The sequence below is a fragment of the Myxocyprinus asiaticus genome, chromosome 1 (assembly GCF_019703515.2).
Source record: "Myxocyprinus asiaticus isolate MX2 ecotype Aquarium Trade chromosome 1, UBuf_Myxa_2, whole genome shotgun sequence".
Lineage (NCBI taxonomy): Eukaryota > Metazoa > Chordata > Actinopteri > Cypriniformes > Catostomidae > Myxocyprinus > Myxocyprinus asiaticus.
In genome coordinates this window covers 2,667,293-2,685,882 of record NC_059344.1, presented here as the reverse complement: position 1 = coordinate 2,685,882, position 18,590 = coordinate 2,667,293, and the positions used below count along the sequence as shown (strand labels likewise).

The 18,590-nt window shown below is 39.1% G+C and overlaps 1 protein-coding gene across 3 annotated transcripts in view; it reads right to left on the bottom strand.

Moving 5' to 3' along the window:
• LOC127441495 (rho guanine nucleotide exchange factor 40-like) overlaps positions 1 to 18,590 on the bottom strand; it is a 79,876-nt gene that overhangs the window by 41,309 nt on the left and 19,977 nt on the right. For all 3 annotated transcript variants that reach the window (XM_051699020.1, XM_051699005.1, XM_051699012.1), the window contains exons 2-15: positions 15,255 to 15,344; positions 14,780 to 14,887; positions 12,517 to 12,802; positions 10,965 to 12,231; positions 10,562 to 10,803; positions 10,307 to 10,456; positions 10,088 to 10,202; positions 9,429 to 9,522; positions 9,240 to 9,329; positions 8,347 to 8,463; positions 1,870 to 1,968; positions 1,578 to 1,729; positions 1,202 to 1,340; positions 966 to 1,085 (exon numbers count right to left, since the gene is read on the bottom strand). In XM_051699020.1, the coding sequence (XP_051554980.1) occupies positions 966 to 1,085; positions 1,202 to 1,340; positions 1,578 to 1,729; positions 1,870 to 1,968; positions 8,347 to 8,463; positions 9,240 to 9,329; positions 9,429 to 9,522; positions 10,088 to 10,202; positions 10,307 to 10,456; positions 10,562 to 10,803; positions 10,965 to 12,231; positions 12,517 to 12,802; positions 14,780 to 14,887; positions 15,255 to 15,344 (3,069 nt within the window). The remainder of the gene's footprint in view (positions 1 to 965; positions 1,086 to 1,201; positions 1,341 to 1,577; positions 1,730 to 1,869; positions 1,969 to 8,346; positions 8,464 to 9,239; positions 9,330 to 9,428; positions 9,523 to 10,087; positions 10,203 to 10,306; positions 10,457 to 10,561; positions 10,804 to 10,964; positions 12,232 to 12,516; positions 12,803 to 14,779; positions 14,888 to 15,254; positions 15,345 to 18,590) is intronic.

The following is an 18,590-nucleotide window of genomic DNA, read 5'->3' as shown; positions in this document are numbered from 1 at the left end:
AGACTGCATGTAAAACCATAACTAATGTGACACTAAAATGTGTTATCAATGACTTCATGCCTCATTCTATCAGTAGAATTCATACAAGATTAGTAATAAAGCTGTATTAACTGCAAATTATTACTATAAAGTAATATATATGCTGTAGGTAATGTGTAATTTGTCATGTTTTCATTCATGGCGCTAATTCACTAACATGCTATGTGCGGCTATAACATGAGCCGGTTACACTGTTATTCTAATTAATAGGGACTTTAAGCAACAGCTGCAGATGGGACGGCTACGGCGACCGGAAGTAAACTCATCAACCATTGTAGACAAGAAACTAAAAAACTCATTAAGCTACACTATCCTGCAGGACGGTGGAATGGAGCATTCAATCATTCTAGTACAAAATCGTAATTGAAAACAGCGAATGAATGGTAGCTTTTTGTATTACATGATAACATACCATTAGAAGAAGAGTTTTTACTCTTGTCAAGTCTAAAACCTGTATATCATTATTAATAACATTATTGATTTTTTTTATTCAAAGTCTATTCTAACCAACCGTAGGTAATATTTTACATATGTTTGAGGAGGATGCTTAGGCTACTTACTTTGCTCACTTCACAGCATCTCTTATAAAACATAACGTGCTCCTACCTAATCTGTTACGTAGCATCGACTACGGCAAAGTAGCGATTCTCCCATTGTAGACAGTTATAGTACAACGTCAGGAAGAAGCGAGTTCCAAGTCGCACATGCGCACAAGAACATAGAACGTCCTAGCCATCCGGTAGGCAGCTGTTGCTTAAAATCCCTATTAATGACACCGATACATCCGCAAATATGGGTGTATAAAACAGTGTTAATGAACATTTTTTGGGAAGGAACATCATGTGCCCAAAGTACTCCCAATTTATTCATATGTCTACTAAAGTTTCATGAATGAGGCCCAAAGAGTCCAACACAAACCAACTCACCATAGCAGACTCTCTGAAGCCCTTGAACTTATGCTGTTTGAGTGACAGTCTGCTGAGAGACAGAGGAGGATGTTTATAGTCCTCTAACTGCTCCTGCACATGCTCAATCTCCCGATCACACTGAGACAAACACAGAGAGAGAATTAAAGGAACATAAATCAGAGTCTGTGTCATATGTTATTTATTCATTAGTGCAGCCGATTATGTCAACTATTTACATTAATATTCACATTCACCTTGTCCAGTCTATTGACAAGTGCGGCCAATCTCTCCAGTGCTTCCAGGTCATGACCCCTCTGATTTGACACACGCACCAAGCGGTGAAGCGCATCATCAACGCTGTCATACAGGTTTGAGGTCACTGCCAAAGCAGCCCTAGAAAGCAAAAGGTTAGACCTCAATCGCACTTACATTTGGAACATTTTTCTATTCCGTATTTTAAACGAACACTATTAAAAGTCCAAAAGAGGCTAAATAATTTTCAACAAATTTAACTCTTCATTTACATGTAAAATAAAATAATATGAGAGATGAAATAATTTGTCAGGATTCCTTTTTACTACACAAATAATCCACCTCAATTATTTCGTATTTATTGTTCTCCTTACGTACTTGCAGTCTGGTGATCGCTGCGCCAACCCTGACATCCCATTGGACAGACCTGCCAGCCAAGCCCCTCCCCTCTGCTGCAGCTCTGTCAGCCTTTGGTCAGTGAGGATGCTAGTCATTAACTGTCTGTGTTTGTCAACACTGAGGGGAACATTCTAGAGGTGGACACAGAATGTCTAACTAATATTAATGAATAAACACATATAAAATACACAAATAGCTATTTAAATAATGATGTATATATTTTATTCATAAAGTGGACAGCAAGTCATCTTGCCAACAACTGCTATATTACCTTAATGCAGTCAGGAAGCGGTTCAGTGTCCATAGACTGTAGTGCGTCTCCCAGCAGCGTGAGGGCACTGTCACAGCGCTCTGTCAGCTGTTCCAGACTCTGTGAAGAGAAGCAGTTAATGAGCTGCAGCTGTGGGTCAGGCATGTGGTATTTCTTAAACTTCTGTATTTACGTTTATTAGTACTCTTTACGGATAACTTAATTCTGTTTCTAAATGAAAACACGGTTTTGTTGTGGGAAAGTTTCTAAATCTGTTAAACCAAAGTGCTAAGTTTACACTCACAAAAAAAGGCAGGAGTTCTAAATTCAAAGCTTTCTTTTCTTTTTATTGTATTTTTTAGTCTTATGGTAATTTAGTTGATTGACAGTGCAACAGTGACCGGCCACTTTTTCACTGATGTACAGTGCTGTGCCCCCTTCCTGATTTCTTCTATTTTTCATACTAAATTGTTTTAGATCTTCAAACGAGATATAACATACAACAAAGGCAACCCGAGTAAACACAAAATACAGTTTTCAAATATATATACAGTGCATCCGGAAAGTATTCACAGCGCTTCACATTTTCCACATTTTGTTATGTTACAGCCTTATTCCAAAATGGATTAAATTCATTATTTTCCTCAAAATTCTACAAACAATATCCTATAATGACAACGTGAAAGAAGTTTGTTTGAAATCTTTGCAAATTTATTAAAAATAAAAAAATGAAAAAAAAAAATCACGTACATAAGCAATCACAGCCTTTGCCATGACACTCAAAATTGAGCTCAGGTGCATCCTGTTTCCACTGATCATCCTTGAGATGTTTCTACAACTTGACTGGAGTCCACCTGTGGTAAATTCAGTTGATTGGACATGATTTGGAAAGGCACACACCTGTCTGTACAAGGTCCCACAGTTAACAGTGCATGTCAGAGCACAAACCAAGCCATGAAGTCCAAGGAATTGTCTGTAGACCTCCGAGACAGGATTGTATCGAGGCACAGATCTGGGGAAGGGTACAGAAAAATGTCTGCAGCATTGAAGTTCCCATTGAACACAGTGGCCTCCATCATCCGTAACTGGAAGAAGTTTGGAACCACCAGGACTCTTCCTAGAGCTGACCGCCTGGCCAAACTGAGCGATCGGGGGAGAAGGGCCTTAGTCAGGGAGGTGACCAAGAACCCGATGGTCACTCTGACAGAGCTCCAGCGTTTCTCTGTGGAGAGAGGAGAACCTTCCAGAAGAAAAAACCATCTCACTCCACAGCACTCCACCAATCAGGCCTGTATGGTAGAGTGGCCAGACGGAAGCCGCTCCTCAGTAAAAGGCACATGACAGCCTGCCTGGAGTTTGCCAAAAGGCACCTGAAGGACTCTCAGACCATGAGAAACAAAATTCTCTGGTCTGATGAAACAAAGATTGAACTCTTTGGCCTGAATGGCAAGCGTCATGTCTGGAGGAAACCAGGCACCGCTCATCACCTGGCCAATACCATCCCTACAGTGAAGCATGGTGGTGGCAGCATCATGCTGCGGGGATGTTTTTCAGCGGCAGGAACTGGGAGACTAGCCAGGATTGAGGGAAAGATGAATGCAGCAATGTACAGAGACATCCTTGATGAAAACCTGCTCCAGAGCACTCTGGACCTCAGACTGGGGTGAAGGTTCATCTTCCAACAGGACAACGACCCTAAGCACACAGCCAAGATAACAAAGGAGTGGCTACGGGACAACTCTGTGAATGTCCTTGAGTGGCCCAGCCAGAGCCCAGACTTGAACCCAATTGAACATCTCTGGAGAGATCTGAAAATGGCTGTGCACCAATGCTCCCCATCCAACCTGATGGAGCTTGAGAGGTTCTGCAAAGAAGAATGGGAGAAACTACCCAAAAATAGGTGTGCCAAGCTTGTAGCATCATACTCAAAAAGACTTGAGGCTATAATTGGTGCTAAAGGTGCTTCAACAAAGAATTGAGCAAAGGCTGTGAATACTTATGTACCCAGATCTGTGCCTCGATACAATCCTGTCTCGGAGGTCTACAGACAATTCCTTGGATTTCATGGCTTGGTTTGTGCTCTGACATGCACTGTTAACTGTGGGACCTTGTACAGACAGGTGTGTGCCTTTCCAAATCATGTCCAATCAACTGAATTTACCACAGGTGGACTCCAGTCAAGTTGTAGAAACATCTCAAGGATGATCAGTGGAAACAGGATGCACCTGAGCTCAATTTTGAGTGTCATGGCAAAGGCTGTGATTGCTTATGTACGTGATTTTTTTTTCGTTTTTTTATTTTTAATAAATTTGCAAAGATTTCAAACAAACTTCTTTCACGTTGTCATTATGGGGTATTGTTTGTAGAATTTTGAGGAAAATAATGAATTTAATCCATTTTGGAATAAGGCTGTAACTTAACAAAATGTGGAAAAAGTGAAGCGCTGTGAATACTTTCCGGATGCACTGTATATGTATATTTTTTATTTTATTTATTTATTTATTTTTTTTGATGCAAAAAGTCATCTAAGACCTAACATCTCAATCAGGTTCAAGACAGGACTTTGACTAGGCCACTCCAAAACTTTAATTTAGCTTCTTTTGAGTCATTCAGAGGTAGACTTACTCCTATGCTTTGGATCATTGTTTTGCTGCATAATCCAGTTGCACTTGAGTTTCAACTCATGGACTGATAACCGGACGTTCTCCTTTTTCTGGTAGAGAGCAGAATTCATGTTTCCCTCAATTATTACAAGTCGCCCTAAAGCAGCAAAGCATCCCCACACCATCACACTACCACCACCATGCTTGACCGTAGGTATGATGATCTTTTTGTTGAATTGTGTTTGATTTACTCCAGATGTAACGGGACCCCTGTCTTCCAAACAGTTCCACTTTCGACTCATCAGTCCACAGAACATTCTCCCAAAAGCTTTGAGGATCATCAAGGTGTATTTTGGCAAAACTCAAATGAGCCTTAATGTTCTTCTGGGTTAGCAGTGGTTTTCGCCTCGCCACCCTTCCATGGATGGCATTTTTGGCCAGTGACTTTCTGAGAGTGGAGTCATGAACAGTGACCTTCATTGATGCGAGAGAGGTCTGCAGTTCCTTGGATGTTGTCCTTGGCTTTTTTGTGACTTCCTACATGAGTCGTCGCTTGACTCTTGGAAGAAATTTGGAAGGTCGGCCACTTCTGGGAAGGTTCACTACTGTGCCAAGTTTCCTCCATTTTGAGATAATGACTCTCACTGTGGTTCTTTGGAGTCCCAGAGCCTTTGAAATAGCTTTGTAACCCTTCCCAGACTAATGTATTTCAATCACCATTTTCCTCATCATTTCTGGAATTTCTTTCGACCTTGGCATAGTGTGCTACTGGGTGAAACCTTTTAGCCAACTTCATGATGCTGAAAATGTTATATTTAGGTGTTGATTTGATTGAACAGGGCTGGCAGTAATCAGGTCTGGGTGTGTCTAGTCCAGCTGAACCCCATTATGAATGCAGTTTCATAGATTTGGGGATTTAGTAACTAAGGGGTCAAATACATTTTCACACAGGCCCAGTTGGTATTGGATAACTTTGTGCTTCATTAAATAACATTATAATTTAAAAAAAATTATTTTGTGTTTACTGCCTTTCTTTTATGTTAGATTTTGTTTGAACTTTTGAAACAATTTAGTACGAGATGAACACAAAAACAGAAGAAATACTTTTTCACAGCACTGTTGTTTTTTGCAGTGTTATATTTTGTTATTCCGGTTGCCTGCAAAGGGGATTAATGCAGTTCCTCATTTCCTGTCCCATTCTTTGATAGGCAGATCTCGCTTCAGGATTGTGGGTATAGTACATCTCTGGGAATTCAGCATTTAAACACATTTTGTTAAAAAAACAAACAAAAAAAAAAAAAAACACATGGACATAAGTTCTTGCACAACCCCATGCACATTATGTATAAAGCAGTTTTATATATAATTTAGTGTAATGTGACTTATTGTACAACGTTCAGCATTTTGAACTTCCATTTTTCTAAAGATTTTCTTAATCTTTTGTATCTTCATTTATATACATATATTGCTACTTTCTCAAGGATATGTATTTGGTTATTATTTACTCGCCCTAGTATTGCTCCAAACCTGTATGACTTTCTTTTTAATGTGGAACACAAAAGGTGAATAAAAAAATAAAATAAAAAATTGACACTGTAAATCAAGAATAGCAGATACATTGAAAACATCAAACCTTTTGTTACACAAAAGAAAAAAAAGTCATATGGGTTTTGAACAATAGTAGAGCGAGTAAATAATGACAAAATTTTCATTTTTGTAAATATAGATCCTTGAGAAAGTAGCATTAGATATCAAATAAATACAATTTTGGATAAAAAAAAGTAAAATAAAAAATAAAAGCTCAAAATGCTGAACATTATACAGTTGTGACCAAACATTAAGATGTTATGTTGCAAGAACCAATGAGATTTGATGTTATTGACATATTTGATTGACAGAGTTTATTTATGACTTGTATTATATGACAAGTAAACCCTGCATAGACTTTATACAATTTATCCTTTTGTGTTCCAGAGAAGAAAGTCAGGTATGGAGCAACTTTAGGGTGTGTAAATAATTACATAATTTACATTTTTGGGTAAACTACTCCTACAATGCTGAAACACCTTAATTGTCTTCATGGGATTAATTTAGTTTTAGGCTTAATCTTATAGGGCAGGGTATTGATACAGATTTTCTGAGTCAATTCAATTCCGAATCACAAGCTCTCGATTTGATTTCGATTTCGATTTGATATCGATTCATATGCAGGGTTCCCACTCTTTTCAAGGCACAAATTTCCAGGACATTTTATGCACCCAACAAGGGTAATATTTAAGCAAAACCATGTGTCCATTTAAATCTGGCTTTTATTTTGCCATTTCTGTTTTTGACGGTAGTTTATCACCTCCAGATAAGCCCAGTGACTTTCCTCCATGGCCCAGTGTGATTATTAATCCCCTTAAAGCTGTGATTTAATTAAATAAATACATAGTCTGTATGTGCTGTGCACTTCAGAGTGCTCTTTGTCTCTTTCATCTCACACACTCATGAGCGAATCATGCACGTGATGAGGTGTTTTTAGTGTATGAGCGGCCATCTCTACACATTCATTTTAAAGCATGCATCACTTGCAAATTATTTATTTATTCAATTAAATCAGAGACTTTTTTAGGTTAATTATCACACTAGGATATACACTACCGGTCAAAAATTTTGAAACACTTACTCATTCTTTATTATACGTTTTTTTTTCACATTTTAGAATAATAGTAAAGTCATTAAAACTATGGAATAACATAAATGGAACTATGGGAATTATGTTGTGACTAAACAAAATCCAAAATAAATCAAAACTGTGTTATATTTTAGCATCTTCAAAGTAGTCACCCTTTGCCTAGAATTTGCAGACATGTACTCTTGACATTTTCTCAACCAACTTCTTGAGGTATCACCCTGGGATGCTTTTTAAACAGTATTGAAGGAGTTCCCATCTATGTTGGGCACTTATTGGCTGCTTTTTTTTATTATTTGGTCCAAGTCATCAATTTCAAAAACTTTTTTTTTATTATTACATTTTAGTGTTATAATGAAATAAATTAATATGGTGGCACAATTATATTTTTGTCTACAAAACTAATTTCAAACATTTAAGCATACGCCTTCAGATCAAAAGATTTTTAAGATCATGGGAAACATTTCGGTCAAGTGTTTCAAAACTTTTTACCGGTAGTGTACATTGATATGTTGAACATGCTAAAAACCAGTACTGTCTGTTTAAGAAAACCGGCAGTTCTGTAAAGAGCATCTGTAAATGAGCGCATGTTAACGAGAGAGGACTCGAATGGCTTTATCATCATCTGTGCTATGGGTGATAAGAATTAAATGTTTTTTTTTTTTTTTTATATCAACAACTGACCGTAAAGAACAGAAAAGGTATTAAAAGAGATATTATTCAATGACAAATTGATTGCATGGATTTCGTCTTTGGACACACATTACACGAAACGAGTCAAACCAAAATTTTACTCTCAACACACAGTGAAAGGATCTCACTGCTGAATAATCCACCACTATACTACACAATCACTGGTGAGTGAAATCTAAACATTTACCAGCCAGTTTTAGTTGCATAGCACAGAATTTGGTTGCAAATGTGAGCAATTACCTCTCTTGTAGTAGAGGGTTGCACATAGAGTAAAAGATCGATCTTGGGATCTAAGAATCAATATCGAGATTGTTCAAATGAAGATCACATTGCATAAGAAAATCTATATTTTTACCCACCCCTAATATCTTATCTTATTTGAAATACCAAACTTAGCTTACGGTAGGTCTGTCTTGAAAGGTTTATACTTATTTAGCACTAAACATCTATTTCTAAATAGTGATTTTGAATGGATTTTTTTACTTTCAGAACCCTGCTGTTGCACTTTATTGCCGAGTCATTTCTTACCAGTCTGAAAGCAAGCCAGTCAGCCTGTGAGTGGTTAAAGTCTCCATCCATCTCTCTGGGCAGATGCTGCTTGTCCACAAACAGCTGAAGCATGCCAGTACCTCGCACTATATGCAACTGAGAGACAGTTAAATCCCTGTTAATGTAGTTAATGAGTGTTATCATCTTCTGCAGTGCTTGAGCACCATTCGCAGCATTAATTCTGTTACAGGAACTGAAGGAACTTTCTAGGGAGGCAGAGGAGCCGGCAGAAAGAAAAGCCTAATCTCTACGAGATAATGTAGCTCTATGAAATATTAGCTTGCTATGTGTTTGTGAAAGATTCCCTTTGAGACAAGTGAGAAGAGATATAAAATCTTCTGTTTTATGTACAGTATTTGTATTGCAATGTTATGAGGCATTGTCCAGTATTATTTGAGAGGATACCATTGGGGTGTTACTCCTCTGTATCCACTGTTCTATCGGTTCCAAATCCAGACTAACACCCAACTGACATTCAGTTTTAATAAACCAACCCAGAGACTAATGGTGTATGTGTAAATAATAATAATAGTCATTTTGGAAGTGACCTCTTATTTTCCCCTTAAATTCTTTTAATATGTTCCTCTGATGTATTTAAAACCCAAACAAGCAGATCTTATGTAGCTTTACCCTGTGTTGTATTAAAGAAATGTGACAGGTATCCAAAACTATATATATATATATTATTTAGTCAATTTGACCCCAACAAAAAATCACTATAGATGGAAACTAAAACAAATTTAAATCAACAACTTGCAAAAGTGAACTGCTACAGTGTGCACCTCAGTCAGGAAATCTTAGCATGTGAAAATTAATTCAGACCTTAACAGATCATGAAGGTTCAGAAGTATTAGCAGTGTATAAATATGCACCTCTATTCCATCCAGACAAGGCTGGATTGATTCTTTTTCTTGTTCTTCAGTTAGAATAAGAACCGAGTCAAGTCCTTCTGCAGCTTGTCCCTGTTACACACAAGCACACACATAAACACAGACAAAACGGATTTAAAATAAATTCAAAACACCTACTGAACCACAGACAAAGTCACTGAACCAACTTACCTTGAAAAGCTTCAGTGCAGAGAGACAGAGTTCAGAGAGGGCAGACTTTCTGCAGTCCACTATCACAGTAAGGCCCTTCTCTCCAGCCATAGGTCTGTTATTCCAGAATAATCACAGCACCGAACACACATAAGCCAAGAACAGGAAAAGGTCATGAGATAATACCCTCTAGCCTGTAATTTATCTAAAGGCAGGGGGTTTTACTCAGAATATGAAGAAGAAAAAAAAAAAAAAAAAAAAACTTTAACTGTGGCTCATTCAATATTAATCTATTCTCCCATACCCCTTTTACCACCAAAAAGGTTCTGGTGCCTGTGTTTCCACTGACTTCAGAGCCAAATGATTACGTAACTGACTTCAATACAAACAAACCTTGGGCATTACACTGTCAATAACTTAACTGATTATAATGAGAGCACTATATTTTTGTGCACCTAGGCTTTGTTTTGGGTTAATCTCGGTAGACTGAGTTGCTGTTTTCTAAAAAGTCATGACCAGCATGGTTTTTCGGGCCCAAAACCACCTTTTCTGTGATGGAAACACACAAAACGGTTATAGATCAAGTGCCAGCAACTGTCGGCGGAAAAGGGACACCAGAAAAACCAATGCATGTGATATTTGTAGGTGTTGTGAATGGTGACACAGATGAAATAACAGACCTGGTGATGGTGTAATAGCAGGACAATAATTTGATCATTTCATCTGTGTTCCAGCCATCCTCTGGGAGGTGACTTTCAGTAACAACCAATGCTCGCCCCAGTCTGTCCATGGTGCCTGGTTTACAATAAAGAGAATGGTATTAATTAATGATAAAAATTACATATGCCTGAATGGGAAAATCAAATGTACTGATAACCATTAAGATCAAGAACTTTTACCTGTTAACATTAGCTTTCCTGATTGCAACAGATTAAAATTTAAGTCTCGAAGGAAGAGAGGGGGGCATTTTAATTCCAAATTAGAAGCAGATACAGATAAAACCGTCTCCTTTGGTGTTTGGTCTAAAAATGATGTGCCAGATTGGCATTCTGTAACACAGGATGAGTTTGAATGGGAGTATAATTAAATATTTAGTAAGCAATGATGGAACTCACTTGATCAAAAACCATTGATAAGCACTGATCAAAACATACCTTTGGCATCTAAATCTGCATCTCTTTCTGTGTAAGTGACTGGTACACAGCCTTTGCTAACTTCTGAAAGCTGAGAAGCCTCCTCTAGTTTGCTAGAACAGTTGTTTGTCAGTTTGGTTGAGACACTTGGGTGGGTTGCTTTGATCTGGTCCTGGGGTGCTGTGTTATCACCCTTGACTTTTTGTTGGACACAACAATTGGATTTGACTTTCCCTTTGCCTCCTTTGGCTTTCCTTTTCCTCCTACAGGGAAACAAGATTATGTCATCAGTTTGAGTGATTAAACAGTTTCTTTGTGTTTACTCTGACTGTAATCACTTGTATTCAGTAACAGGTAGTAATAAGTGGTGCAAACAATGCAGTTTCAGAACTTTACACATTCAAGACTATCTACGTGGCTATACCTGGGTGCTCTGAATCCACCAGTTTTTACTTCTTTTCCTCTGGGACAAACACAATTCTCCAACTTCCCAATATGCTTTTCTCCCGTGGCACTCACAGTACCCGATGGTAGTTGAATTTTATCTGTTATCTGATCTTTGGTGTTATGTGTGTGCTTGGTTTTGCTTTGATCACAGTTTGATGAGTCCGACTGACTGTTCAGGCAGGAATCTGGGAGGGGCGTCTTGCTTGTTCCAGACCCACCAGCCAATTGCCTTTTTATTTTTTCGGTTTCCCCATGAACAGCCAATGGAATTCCTCCATTATCTGCAACTTTGGTGGGATTTGCTAATGTTGCAACTTCACTTTCTCTATCTCTATTCACAGTACTGGCCAATGTTTTATCATCACAAAGAGAGTGTGATCTTTCATTTTGGTCCTGGTGTCCCTCTTCAAGATTCTCTACTTTGTTCTTTGCCACACCATCAGTATCTGTGGTACATCGCCTCCTTATCTGACTCTCCTCCCAGGGCAGCGTCCACCCAGTCCCATCTCTCTCTTTTCCTACCCCAGGCCTCCTTTCCTTGGCTGAATTGTCCATACAAAGTGCCCTGCTTTCCAGACCTTCTAGGTCTCTACCATCTTCAACTGAGTCTTGAAACGAAGGGGAATATGAACGCCTCTCGCAACCCAAATTGATGACACGAGGCAGGGGCCGTGAACTAGCCAAGTCCCTGCAAGAAACGACACCATCCTTTCCATTGTTGTTGCTATCCCTTCGTACCAGACCTCCGGCCCTTCCCCCAGGTTCAGTTCTTCCAAACCCTCTAGCTTTACCCCTCCTTAGCCGGATTGCTTTGCCCCTCTTACATATGGGCAGTGTTTTGGTCTTACATATGCCTTGCATCTCTAGATAGCGCTGTTTAAGATCAGCACCACCATCAGGGCCTCCCCGAGGCTCTAGCAGCTCAACATAATCTCCAGCGCCATCAGCTACAAGGTGGTCACTGCTTCTGCGTAGGAGTTCTAATGCAGTCTCAATCTCCGCCTCGTCCCCATCTGGAGGCAAGTCATCCTCTTCATCCCAGGACCAGGAATCATGCTCTCCAGAAGAGGAGCCCCAGCCGAGGCCCAGACCCCCTGAGGGGTGGGACAGATCAGTCACGTCAGGATTGTCTTGGAGAGGGTCAGAGGGATTGTGCAGAAGTTTGGGGTAGACCACCTCTTCCCATGGAATACGGACCACTCCGTCACTTGTACTCACCAGACACGTGTCCAAACATCCTCCACCTACACAGTAAGGGAGTGAGAAAGTTTGAGAAGAACTGAGAGAGGGTCTTCTCTGTGCATCACGCTTATTGGTTATGACGTTATATAAAGGCTAACTAAATGAACAGTGCTTTAGAAATCATGAAGCACAAAACATAAGGTGAATTCAATGCCCAATGATGAAAAGTGCCCAAATCCGTCAAAATAGGTTGATCCCTAGTATTGCCATTGCATAGTATTAACCCACATTTTTCCACCACTCACCCTGCCCAGTGCTCAATTCACTCTTACAATATTTTCTCTTACCTTCTCTCTTGCAGCCACGCTCCTTGTTGATGCAATGTAGCCATTCCGCAGTAAACACAAGTGGGTGCTGCGACTCGGGCACTAACACCTCCTGCACATTTCTCCCACCAGGTGCTATGCACTTAAGAGCCAGTCGAGGGCAACGTGTTGAGAAGGGCACCACCTGTAGGTAGAAGTCGGTACTACGCAGGAGTCTCCAATCCAAAGTGGACAGTTGTACTACCACCTTCTCTCCCAAACACAGCGGCCAACCAGAGTGCAAGAAGAGGCAGCCCAGATACTGAGACTGACAGAGAGAGAAAAACCCAGCTAACACACATTAATCTGGCTAATAGTTGAGGTAATGATGTTGCTCATGACTTTAACTTTGTCTGCATCTTGAAAAATTGAGTTCTGTTCCTATTCTGAGTTCCTCCATGAGAAAGCTTTTCATTACCTTGCGATCGAAAGTCTAACCTTAGATTCATATGCACTCTTTTCAGTGTACAGGCCCAATTATCCCATGACATGCAACCCCACATCCGTGACCACTCACAGGACCATGATCAAATTATGTTGAGGAATCCACACCCCTCCTTCATCATCCGCCCTTTTTCTCCAAAGCTCCACCCTCTTTTTATGGTCTGTTGTTTATAGTCATTTCAAAAGATACAAAAATATCTCAAGCACGTCTAACAAATGATTAAGTCGTCTTCCTTATTTCTCCAGTAAACACCCGTCCCATGTTCCCTTTCTACCCATTTCTCAATGTGCCCCAGTGTTTTATACATATATACCTCCCCTATTTCTCAACCCAATACTCCTCCAGCCTTTCCTGAGAAAGCCCTAGTGTTCTCTCTGTCTCTCTCACTCTCATACACACATATGGAAAGAATTACTGTCATGACTCAGACTGAGGCTCTTTTCCCAGGCAGCTTCTCATAGCGACAATGAAAACAAAGTCGGTTGAGAATGTGTGTATGTACATGTCATGTGTTTATGTAAGTGTGAGAGAGTCTTAGATTGAAAGAGAAATATTTTACCGGTATGTGTGCATATGTGCATATGAATACTCATTGTGCCTATGTGTGTGTTAAGGATACAGACTCTTAGAAAAGTTACAAAGTGGTGTGTGTTCAGAGTTGCAACAGTGACTCAGTAAACTGATGTTTACACTTGCAGTACTCACAGCCCCAGTGCTAGGGTTACTATGTGGGTGGTGTCCAGGATGTTTCTAGGTGGTTCCTTAGGAGTTCTGATTGGTTTTTAGTGTGTTGATGTGTGGTTGCTAGGGTGTTCTGGGTGGTTTTAGTTGGTTGCAAGGGTGTTTTAGGCTTTTGTTAGTGCATTGTTAGGTGGTTTCTAGTGTTTTCTGTGTGGTAGATAGGACGTTGCTAGGTGGTTGCTATGGTGTTCTGGTTGGTTGCTCGGACATTGCTGGGTGTTTTCTAGGATGGTCTTGGTGGTTGCTATGACATTGCTAAGTGGTTGCTAAGGTGTTCTGAGTGTTTTAGTGCATTACTGGTTGGTTACTAGAGTGTTACTATGCATTTATTTGGGTGTTTTGGGTGGTTGCTAAGACATTACTGGCATTACTAGGTGGTTGACAGGGTACTCGTAAAAGAAGGTGGTTGCTTACTGAACCAAGTCTAAAGAGTCCCTAAGACATTCTGGTCCCTATGTATGCCTCCTTCATTTTAAATCAATAGGATATTTTTACTTGTTATATTGTCTGATTGTGAGTCAGCGTCAGGTGTTTTCTCATTTTGATACCGATCTGAGGTATTATACAAGTCCAAAAAACAAATAGCACTGGAAAAGTTATGCACTGAATTAGAGCAAATGTAATAGTAACATTTGCCAGGAATAATTCATGCCAACATGCTAATTACCTAATCATTTACTTACCCTTATGCCTTCTCAAACTCACATGACTTTCTTTCTTTTGCAGAACACAAACAAAGATTTTTTGAAGGATGCATGATGTGTGTTTCTCCACACAAGTCAATGGGTACCAAACTTTTCAACCACTCAAGTTGTAAGGGTTACCTTTATGATGCCTGTATGTCCTTTTTGGAGCTTGAAAGTTTGGACTCCATTGATTTGCACTGTATGGACAATCAGACATCACATATCCTTCAAAAAAGCTTTGTTTGCGTTCTGCACAAGCATCAATATAAGTCATAAGAGTTTTAGACGGCATACGGGTGAGTTAATGATGAGAGAATGATTGTTTTTGGGTGAACTATTTCTTTAACAAACACCACAATAGGTGAACACTTACACATGCATGCTGCTGTAATCTGTGCAGAAAGTGTTTGGCAGGAATGAAGAAATCCAGCAGATACCTCAAACTGTCATGCTGATAGGTGGACTCGAGCACAGAGAACACCTGCAACATATATCCATTGATATTTCAGAATATTTTTTTACAATTACAAATTAAATCTAGAAAAGGGATGTTCATCAAGATACACTAACTGTTGGCTCGAGAAAGACTTGCCTGAATAAAGCCTTAAAGTCTTAACGTCTTAAGGTTATTAAGGCCTTATACAGGTTAAAAACTTGGGCAGTTTGAAAAGAGATTTGAGATGTTGAGCTAAGTGTGTTTCTAGGGTATTGCTAAATGGTTGCTAAGGTGTTTTAATATATTTCTAGGTAGTTTCTGGGTGGTTGCTAAGGTGTTCTAAGTGGCTGCTAGACAATTGCGGGTATTGGTATTGAACAATACTAATATGTTGGCATGAGAATAGTCTCACCTGAGAGAGCAAAGGAGGAGCGGTGCTTTCAAAAGGAGGATAGAGAGAGGAGAGCGCCCCCTGCACGCAGTCCTCGACCGCCTCTGAACCCTGAAACAGACCATTTATATTAACACAAGCTGACGAAGACCATTCACATGCCTCAAAAACACTGTGTGTGTGTTTGTGTTAAACCCGACAAAGGACAGCTTGTTCTACTCCCCCCCCCCACACACACAGACTCAACTTCCAGTTTTATGTTCCAGGGAGCATCTAAAACTTCCTGTGGGTCAAATGGTCATCACAATCTTTCCAACAGTTGCACTGAATTTAAAAAGTGTGTGTATTGTATGCGTAACGCACAAACTTACTACTTAACTACTTGTTTCAGTAGCATGAAAGTAGCTTGTAGTTTAGTAAACAAAAATGTAACAAGCTACTTTTTCAAGCAGCCGTGCAAACTGTTTACAGTCAATGTAGTTGTGTCGTGCTGGACAGGCTGCTTAAAACAAACTGCACCAAAGCACAGTGCTTACAGTTTTCAATCATCCTACGAATGGCTTATACCTAAAGTTGTCTCTGTATAATAAGCTGGAATATGACAAATTATTTTTAACACAGAAAAAGTTGCATACTTCACCTTACATACTAGTGATGTTTCGTTCGTGAACAAATAGGTCTTTTTGAACTAATCTTTTAAGCGAACGAATCGTTCTCATTCACCTAATACACTGACTCATTTTTTTCATTCACTGACATCTCTCCCTTTGAAGCCAATAAGCTCTGCTGCTTTTCATGCCTGTAAAGACTGACTTCAGCGCGAGCCAACAGCATTCGAGTGTGGGCTGTTAAGGAGAATATAATTGGTTCCACCCCCCGCAACGAATACACCCCTTCACTGAGTCAGTAATTTTGTTCGTGTCGTGAACGAACTGAATGAACTGGTAAACTCGTTTGCAACCAACATGAATGAATCAGTCATCGTGAACAATCTGCTGACCGAGAGGAGGACCTGCATGTCGTTCGTTCATATCGTCAATCTCGTTCAACAAGAAAAGGGGCCGGATGAATTATGAACACAAGTGAGTGATGACCATACATTACAATGACATACGGACGTTATTGAAACTCATAATTATTTTTAGGCTCGTACTGTTGTCCTCTTTTTGTATATCTTGATAACAAAAGTCGTGCTCAGCAGTTCACAGTATGATAGATATGCTTTGTTTTCATTTGTGTGGAAAAATGAATGATGCAGTGCTGATGTCACTTAGGAGAATTTTAATAAAGGATAATTAGGCTTGTTGACTGCTTTTGGTTTAATGCAATTACTTAAAAGACACCATCTGCAGGCGCAAAGGTGTAACTTGAAGATCTGGTCAGTGAAAAAATCAGTTAACAAATCTGAATTAATCTTTTTTGGGAATGGAATCAAAAGAATCGAGTCACTAAAATGAATCAAAATCACCACCAATAATTTAATGGAGGTACTCTTTTGAAAAAGTAGTCAGCCGCACTTAAAGTTACTAACATACAAAATTTATAGATGTAAATTTATAAACAGTATAGACAGACCAATATCGATTTTTCTCCAACCAACTGACCCTTCGCTAAGCTCCGCCCCCTTTGGTTACCGCTGCCTGCTCTGACATGCTCTGCAGAACTTCCCATTGGAATGAATGGGAGATTGCTGTGAACGGCGCGTTGTTTGGCTAAATATTCCCTTAAACGGAATTGACAATATTTTTATGTGGGCTAGAATGAAGAGTGCCATTTTAAAGCAAATTTATCGGATGTTTTTTTCGTAAAAGAAATTGTTAAATTACGCAGTAACTTGATTAAAAATGAGGAGACTTTGAATCAGAATTGAGGCAAACGATCATCACAGTCGCCTGAAAAGAGAAAAGTGTCATTTGATAATGATTAACATTAGTTTAAGTGAAAAGAATTGCTCATAAGGTCTCATACCACACTCACTATGATGCTGTGAACTCTTTATCACCTTTACCAAGACCTGAAACAATACATAAATTAACTAATGTTAACTGATTAACATTGCTGATGTTATGCATGTTCATTTAGGAATGAGGAATGACACAGTTTAATTCATAGCATGCTCTTCTTGAGATTTATTTAAAGCTTTAAAAAAGTAAGAAAGAAAAACACTGTGTGCATCCTCTCTTTCAAAGGTGCGGGAAGGGGGGTGCTGAAGCTTTCAGTATATGTTAAATTATATAATTTATGCTAAAAATCGCATCCCATTTCAGAGAGATTTGTCATACTGCCAGACTAAAAAGAAACATTGTGATGGATACTAGTGACATTTTTATTCACCCTTTTTTTCTGTTTATTTGCAAAAAAGCAACAAAAAATGAAAAAGTGATTAATAATGAAACAGTAATTTGACAATAAATTATGATTAAATTGTGTTATTGTATCATTACCGTTGTTTAATAATAAATACTGTAGTGCAATATCACAGTTTATGTGAATAAAAACAATTTAATCCTCAATCTTAAGCTTTTTTCTTCAGAAGAGTATTGTGCTTTACTCGTGTGTATTCATCCTTTGAAATTATAATAATTTACAAAAAAATAAATAAAATAAAATAAATAAAAGGTACAGGCTAGAACTTGCGGATGGCGCTAAAACCTCAGCTGAGCAACAGGCTGTCTTCCCTAATTTCATGTTCTGGTGTTTGTTTATGTTTAATGTGAATCCCTTGTGTTGTTGTATTCCTCACTTATTATTCCCTGTACTGTCACTGGATGTAAATGTAATTGAAACACTTTGCACTAAACGGGACAGCGGTGCTCGGCCATTCGGCAAGCTTCATATCGTATGTACTTAAACTTATTGGAGCTAGTTTTTACTAGGCTACGAAGTAAAATGATCCAGCAAAATCTCATGAAGACCTTTATTAGCAACACCTGAGCGCAAGGCCACATTTGGGGTCTTCAAGTAATTGCGATTATTGCTGACACGATTATGTAATCGTGAAAACTGACGATTACAGCGTTCAATTTAAGTTTGCTCCTGTTGCGTCAATGGTTTCTGTTTTATAACGTGTTTTTACAGCGGTTGAGTATTCTAACCAATCACTAACATGTCTGTTGAGCAAAGAAACGGCAATGGCCAATCAGAGCCGCTTAAATGAATCCTCCGTCCTATCTGTAATGACAACTGATACAATGCGCAAGTTTAAAACCATCTGAATGCCCAGATGCTTGCTTTATGTTCCACCTCAAATTAATACTGAAAAAACATCACCTGACACTCGAAAAGAAGTTGTAGAACAAGAGCAAAAAGCACTTTGGAATTATTTTGGATTCATTGCATATTGCACCGCTCGCTTTG